At 35.3% G+C, this 7,500-nt stretch overlaps 1 protein-coding gene across 2 annotated transcripts in view; it reads left to right on the forward strand.

Moving 5' to 3' along the window:
* The window catches only part of LOC113827740 (BTB/POZ domain-containing protein 1), a 23,367-nt gene extending 16,710 nt beyond the window's left edge, over positions 1-6,657 (forward strand). For both annotated transcript variants that reach the window (XM_027380636.2, XM_070145348.1), the window contains exons 4-11: positions 216-437; positions 992-1,136; positions 1,332-1,510; positions 1,655-1,841; positions 2,291-2,421; positions 2,729-2,840; positions 4,947-5,069; positions 5,860-6,657. In XM_027380636.2, the coding sequence (XP_027236437.2) occupies positions 216-437; positions 992-1,136; positions 1,332-1,510; positions 1,655-1,841; positions 2,291-2,421; positions 2,729-2,840; positions 4,947-5,069; positions 5,860-6,018 (1,258 nt within the window). In that variant the 3' untranslated portion in view covers positions 6,019-6,657. The remainder of the gene's footprint in view (positions 1-215; positions 438-991; positions 1,137-1,331; positions 1,511-1,654; positions 1,842-2,290; positions 2,422-2,728; positions 2,841-4,946; positions 5,070-5,859) is intronic.
* The last annotated feature ends 843 nt before the right edge of the window (positions 6,658-7,500 follow it).

Here is a 7,500-nt window from a genome sequence, read left to right on the forward strand (position 1 = left end):
GAAGTTACGTTTTGTTCAAATTTCTTGTTCTCTTGTTTTTTTCTTTTCTTTTCTTTTCTTCTTTTCTTTCGTCTGACCCAGTGTACTGTAGAGTGATGGGTAAGTAGTGTAGTTTTTATGAATTCCCAAGACAGGAAAAGTGTATTTGTGTCTTATTTTAGCCCCAAGATATAATGCTGACTTGTACTCTATACAGTTTAATTGAATGGTTTCAGATTTGCATTTCTGTTCAACAATGAAATATTGAGCGATGTTCATTTCCTGGTCGGCAAGGGAGACTCAAGGCAACGCATTCCGGCCCATAAATTTGTGCTGGCAGTGGGCAGTGCCGTTTTCGATGCCATGTTCAACGGGCAGCTAAGTACCCATCAGGATGAGATTGAACTGCCGGACGTAGAGCCTCAGGCCTTCTTGGCGCTCTTGAGATTCTTGTACAGGTGAGCAGAGAGAGGGGTAGAGTGATGGAAAATGAAGATATATATTTAGAGTTTCATTTCACATTCAATATTAACCCGAGAACTGCACACTCAAGAGATCTGGCCAAAATCTGGTGTGCAAGATAGTGACAAGAAAAAGTAATGATAAGTTCAAGAAAAAAGATTTTTGTGCTATTTTAGATAAGATCTGCATGCATGGGAAATTTGATATATGGATCTGAAACCCCTACAGCAAATGCTGTATGTCGCTGTCGCCTCAAACTACAGCAAATAGTGTGTGTTGCAGTTATCGGGTTAATGGTTGTTTGAAGAAGATAGGTGTGAAAAAGTGAGTCAAATATTTGTGTGGACGTGTATATATGATACAGAGTGTGTGTGCCGTATAATTTTCATCTCTTAGATTTATGCGTTTTGTTGTGGTGTGTTAATTTTATTGTATGGTGTAAACCAAGTCTTTCTTTAAGCATTCATTAAAGATACTTGAGTTGTTCATACCCTTCTGAAGACATCTCGAGTCATTAGATCTGAAAAAAGTTACTTCCCACTCCATCTAGTGATGAGGTGCAGATTGGGCCCGAGACAGTGATGACTGTATTGTACACGGCAAAGAAGTACGCAGTTCCAGCTCTAGAACAAGCCTGTGTAGATTTTCTCAAGCGTAACCTCTCCTCAGATAATGCATTCATGCTTCTTACCCAGGTATAGTAGTTCAAGGACTAAATTATATACTCGTATACATTTGTGTTTGATTAAAGGTTCCATTTGTTTTGTATTATTCTTTGTATATTTGAAAAATGGAAGGTATAACGAGCTGCTTCAGAATATAACTGAATAAAAATATTTTAGAATAGGCATATAATGAATTGATATCTAGAACTGGACAAAATCTTGCAGGCTCGACTCTTTGATGAGCCACAACTAGCAGCCCTGTGCTTGGAGACAATTGACAAAAACACTGAAGATTCACTAGCAGCTGAAGGCTTCACAGACATTGACCATAATACCCTGTGTCTGGTGCTAGAAAGAGACACCTTGAGGATTCGAGAGGCCAAACTATTTCAAGCAACAGTCAGGTAAGGTACTTTGTGTTGAAATTTGTGATTTGCTTTTGTTATAGATATTGTATTTTCATGCTATTAAACTAATTTTATGAATTATTTTTTATGTGATTAGAAAAACTGAAGCTAGATAACTAAAGTAATAATTGCTCCTAATAGGTGGTCAGAGGCAGAGTGTGAGCGCGAGGGCTTACCTGTAACTAGTGCTAATCAGAGACAAGAGTTAGGCAGAGCTCTGTCCCTTATTCGTTTTCCCCTCATGACTGTGGAAGAGTTTGCTCAGGGACCAGCACAGTCAGGCATTCTTACAGACCGCGAGGTTGTCCAGCTCTTTCTCCACTTCACAGTAAGTATAAGATATCTTACATTTTCTTTTTCCAGCACCTTATCCCTGTTACTATTACCCTTTAATACTAATTCACTTTTGAATATTACTTCAGATTAATTAAAGCCAAGAAAGGCTACAGCATTAAATACTTGACATATATATTCCATATTACTTCCTGAAAAGGGTTTTGAGATTCATTATCCTCTTAAGTCTTTCCTGTAACCATTTATACTTACATAAGGTATATTTTTTGTTTCCACAAGGACAGGCCTTCAATATAGTACATATTATTGCCAAACAAAATTGTCATTGTGCTAAAATAAAATGATTTTAAAAGCTCATACAAAACATTCATTAGTTAAAAATTGTTACTCAATGTATCATATTTTCACCAAATCAATCAAGCCTACCTCAAGGCATCATTAAGTGAAAATTTACGCTATGTGGCAAACCTTCTCTCATCATAGGTCAACCCCAAACCCCCGGTCAACTTCCTAGATGTTCCGAGATGCTGCATGACTGGCAAGGAGCAGACGGTGTGTCGTTTCCAGCAGATTGAGTCCAGATGGGGGTATTCTGGAACAAGTGATAGAATTAGGTAGGTTGTGGTCGATTGTTGGTAAAATTAAAAGGAAGGTCAGCATTCTCTCATTTCTTTTGATTCCATATGATTTATGTCAGGGTAAATTTAGGTTTATTTAGTTCTTATGTTATCTGAGTAATCAGAAAGATAGTTGTACAAAATGGAATATAACGTTCTGTAATTTGATATCTTAAGAAATTTATTTATGTTAGTCTCACTACATGTACATATTCAGATAGAAGTAGATTATATATGTTGTTAATTGTATTATAATTTTTTTGCTGAAATAGTGCCAGATCTAACTTCAGATATGATTTTACAGATTCATAGTTGACCGTCGTATATTTGTCGTGGGTTTTGGAATGTATGGGTCCATCCATGGGCCATCAGAGTATGAAGTGACCATCCAGATCATCCATACAGCAACAGGAAAGGTAAGAAACAACATCTAGTTACATGCATAAAGGAATATTAGTTTTATTGGATGGTTAATCTTTTCTTTTCTTTTCTTTTCTTTTCTTTTCTTTTCTTTTCTTTCCTATCTCCCTCCCCCCCTCTTTGTTTTTTTCTCTTTCTTTTTATGATAATGGGAATTGCAATTAATATGAGACTTTCTGAAGCTTGACACTAACTTTCTTCATTAGTTATTAGGCTTTGGTATAACCTGTTGGTACCAGATACTTGCTCTCTGCTGTGGTTTTGTTTAATTCATTTTTCTAACACGGGTTCACAAGTGCTTAATCTATGACCCTTTGTGTGCAGTTATATGTATTGTCCATTATGAACTTTGTCACACACAGTAGCTCCACGAGTGCTCAGCCACCAAGAAGTCAATTAGTAGCCTAACATACCTTCACCTAATTTCTTTATTTTTTGAATTTTCAGGAAAAAGTTTGTTTCTTGTATGCTGTAAAAATCAATTCTGTTATTATTATTGACATTATGATTATAATGTTGAAGGTAAATAGGTGAATAAGTTAAAATAGTATTTGGCTCCTTGGTGACTAAGTACTAAGCCATCTATGTGTAAACAAAATCATAAACTAATATCATGGGATTATGGCTCATATTTCATGTCATCCTGGCACAGAGGGTTAAGCAATCTATCCAACCTTGCCTATTAAACTTGTTCGTTGAATGTTAAGGGGAGGAAAAATTCATTTCTTGTGCTATTGTTATTCATTTCTATTCTCATTGACAGTGTTATATAATGAAAATAAAAACTTCACTTTTTAAAATTCAAGGATTGAAGTAAACAGGCAATATCAGTAATTGACTCCCTTGTGGCATAGCACTTATAGAGCCATGTTTTTGTAAGCAAAATTGATAGAGTAAAATCACAGTGGACGGCGTATGTGTACATTTACCCATGATGCCAACATGTTAATGTTTTCGTATGAAATCACTTACATAAAAACTATTTGAATGTTTGCAAGGTACATAAAGATTAAATCAGGCGCATGTACTTCTAAGTTTATAACAAATGATTTAGGATAAGGTCATGCTTATGGGGTCATCACTTTTTTTTCTGTTTGTGTCTTCCTTTTCATTTTCTACTTCATTATCAGTTTTGGCTTATATTTGTATATGATGGAGCTTTTTTTTCTCTCTTTTCTTTTTTTCTCCTTTTTTTTTTATATATATTCAAAGATTTGGTTATCTTCTACAGTCAAAAAAAAGAAAAAAGAAAATAGGATCAGAAGAAGAGAGAAATAGGTGAAATGTAGGATTCAATTAACTGACCTAGGTCAATTTTGAAGAGAGGACTAGTATCATTTTACTCAGAAAGACATTATTTAGTGTTTGTCCATTTCGCTTTCTTAATTCCATATTTCCAGAAATATGGAATCACCTATCTTCATAGGGCCAAACTTGTGTGTAGACTGAGGGGGAAAAGAGCAATAGAATTGGATATTTTTATATTTGATTATTCTCATTTTGTATTATCTTTATTTTTTTAATTTTTCTTTCTTTGTACAGAAAATGTTTCTGTTTACATTACTTTCGTACTGAGGACTAAGATCCTCACATCATATTATATCTGGTATACTAGAAAAAGACTGTCCAATATTGTCCATTTTTATGGATTTAGAGGGAGGGAACCTTTACTATCGTGTTCAGGGAAAGAATCCCGAGAGAGTGCCAGGGTACCCCCTCGGCTGACCTTTTGCTACCGAGGGGAGGCAATCAGATTCTGCTCTATCCTTGCAGGCCCACGGGTAGCCATGGTTAGTGTTATAATTGTTATGGAGCAAACACAAAATAGGTATGGACACAACAGCATCTTCACACAAACAAACAGTCCTTCCTTTAAACAACAAAAATACATGAAAAGAGGGCAAATGTTCTTTGAGTCTTTTTCCCTCTTTCTTTTTTCTCATTTCAGCTGATTTAAGGTGAGAAATTACTAAATAAAAATGTTGGGTACATACTAAACACTGATGTTGATAATTTCAGCACACTTGTTGGGATCTTATACATATATCCTGAGAAAGAATCTTCAGTAATGTGCATGGCTTATACTTTGTGTTGATTTTTAGGTGTGTGCAAGCAACGACACAAACTTTACATCTGATGGTTCTGTGAATACATTTCGTGTCATGTTTAAGGAGCCTGTTGAGGTGCTGCCCAACACTAACTACACTGCTTATGCTACACTGAAGGTGAGTCTGGTATCAAAATACACTTGCACCAAGATTCATTATTTTGATTGATGTTTTAACCATTACTAATTGACTTTTCCTATCTTTGCAAATGTATTAATTGACTACATTTCTGTATTTTATACCTTGCCTATTTGTATGCTTTGAAAGATGAAACTTGATTGAATGAAAAATGCAGCATACACCACTTCCTATTGGATAGCATATTTCAGAAGAATGTAGGCAACTTATTTAACCCACTCTGGCCGAATAAATTCTTATCATGTCACGGTAAACTGAGCCAAATGCCAGGTAACAGCACCCATACCGTGCACAGTCAAGCCTACTCGTAGTTGTTCACTTGTTTGCCTCCAACTGCAGTCACTGAGAAGATGCAGCCTCTCAAATGTAGCCCCAAAATTTCTTTTTAGCCACACTTACCAAAAATTTGTGTATACTGCAGCCAAAAGTAGAGAGTAGGATAAATGTTTATTCCCCACAATTCTGGATTTTCATATAAATGGCAGACTGCACAAAGCCCAGCATGTGCCTTAGTATGGCTTGGGGAAATCCCATCTTGAGGTTGATTAATATTTCCTCAGTGTATATATCAATTCTTCAGAATATCTAGACAGACACTGTTGCATGCAAATAAGGCAGTTATAGTAGGTGACATGTAGATTTAGTAGATGGGGTAAAATACAGGTAAGGAAAAAATCATGACATAATTAAAATCTATCATGTAGTAGATAGCTAGTTTTATTTCTGTCATGTTATATATTTGTTGCTTATACATTTTTGGTGTACTCAGGGTCCAGATTCTCACTATGGAACCAAAGGAATGCGCAAGGTGGCGGTGGAATGTCCATCAGGTGACAGAGCAACCTTCCAGTTCACATATGCAGCCGGCAATAATAATGGTACATCCGTCGAAGATGGACAGATCCCAGAAATCATCTTTTACACTTAGATATGATAGAAGAATGAACCAAAAACAAAATAATGGTTGTGTAATATAGTTAACAGATACCCCAAATCCTGCTGATGACTCCTTAGCAAATTTGTTTAATTATTTAGTAAGGACTTTTTTCCACTTTTTTTTTTTCCATTTTTCCTGTTAGATACCTGCAGTGTATTGGGTTAGGGAGATAGGGGTTTATAAAAACAATGGTTATGTTTGTGCATTTGGTTATTATTTAGATAACCTTGGCAATGGAAGAAGTCATAAAATTGAGAGGTCTTGGACTTAGGTTCAGTAGATATTACTCAGTGCAAATGATACCTAATATACATTGCATTGGACTGGGAAAACAGTAACTGCAGGATCTTATTTTATGTAGAGAATGTGCCATATAACAGCTACCGTAACTAAGCCTCATAACAATACCTCTGTAAAGTGATCTAGGCATACTAGAGACTTGCTTTAGTTTAAAAAGAGAAAAATCTTTCCCCTCTTCCTTTTTGGTTAGATTTTAGATTATCGGAGGATAAAATGGGGGTAGGTTTGGGATGTTGGAGTGAACAAAGTGGTGTTGCTGGGGCATAGAACCAAAAATTTATATATTAGTAAGAAAATGCTGGGAATTTTAGAAGTGTCTTGATGATGAAATTTGAAAATTTAAAAGAAGGGAAAAAAAGGTCTTTTTCTGTTGATGATATGCCAATATTCCTGTTATGGTAATTTTGCAAAAAGGACTTGTAACAGACCATGACACTTTGCTCAATTTGAATAATTTTAGCTTGCCATAACAAACAAAAGAAGTGCTTTTGTCTGTAAAAATAAAAGATGCATGGAAATATTAAGAATGTGGGATTCAAATATGTATGAGATTATAATTTAGTAAACCCACCAAAGTTGCTTTAACATATTGTGTAAATGAGAGGGCTCAGAATGCAGACAATTCAAATGTAGTCAGATAAGAATGTCAATGTATTTGTCAACATGACTTGTTTGAAATGTGTGCATTGTTGATGACAATGGTCTTGGTATTTGTAGGAATGGGTAAAGTGACTGTGATGCATGTTACCATTATGGTGGACAAATAGTGAGGAGTTGTTGCTCATATTTATTTTTAAATATAGTGGATCTGCAGCAAAAAAAAAAAAGAAGACCATATAAACATCTTGTGTATCTTGAATGATTTTGAGTGCTGTAGAAGTTTATGAGTTTGATGCAGTTGAAGGTGCTCTGAGTAAGTAAACTGTGTGAATCAAGAATATATTGTAAGAAATTGAGTGACTTGCCCGATAGAGATTGGATTAATATGTGGTTTGTCCAAGACAACTTTCAGGATAGTCTGTCCGATCTTTTGAGTCTGATAGATTAGATGGTTGTGTATTTGTGTGTGTCTAGTTTTGAAGTTAAAGACAAATTAAAGCAATGTATTATATATGTTGCTGATGTTTGTTTATCTTGATTATAAAAGGATTTCCTGAAGGGTAACAAATCAAT

This window comes from Penaeus vannamei, chromosome 33, assembly GCF_042767895.1.
Source record: "Penaeus vannamei isolate JL-2024 chromosome 33, ASM4276789v1, whole genome shotgun sequence".
Classification (NCBI taxonomy): domain Eukaryota; kingdom Metazoa; phylum Arthropoda; class Malacostraca; order Decapoda; family Penaeidae; genus Penaeus; species Penaeus vannamei.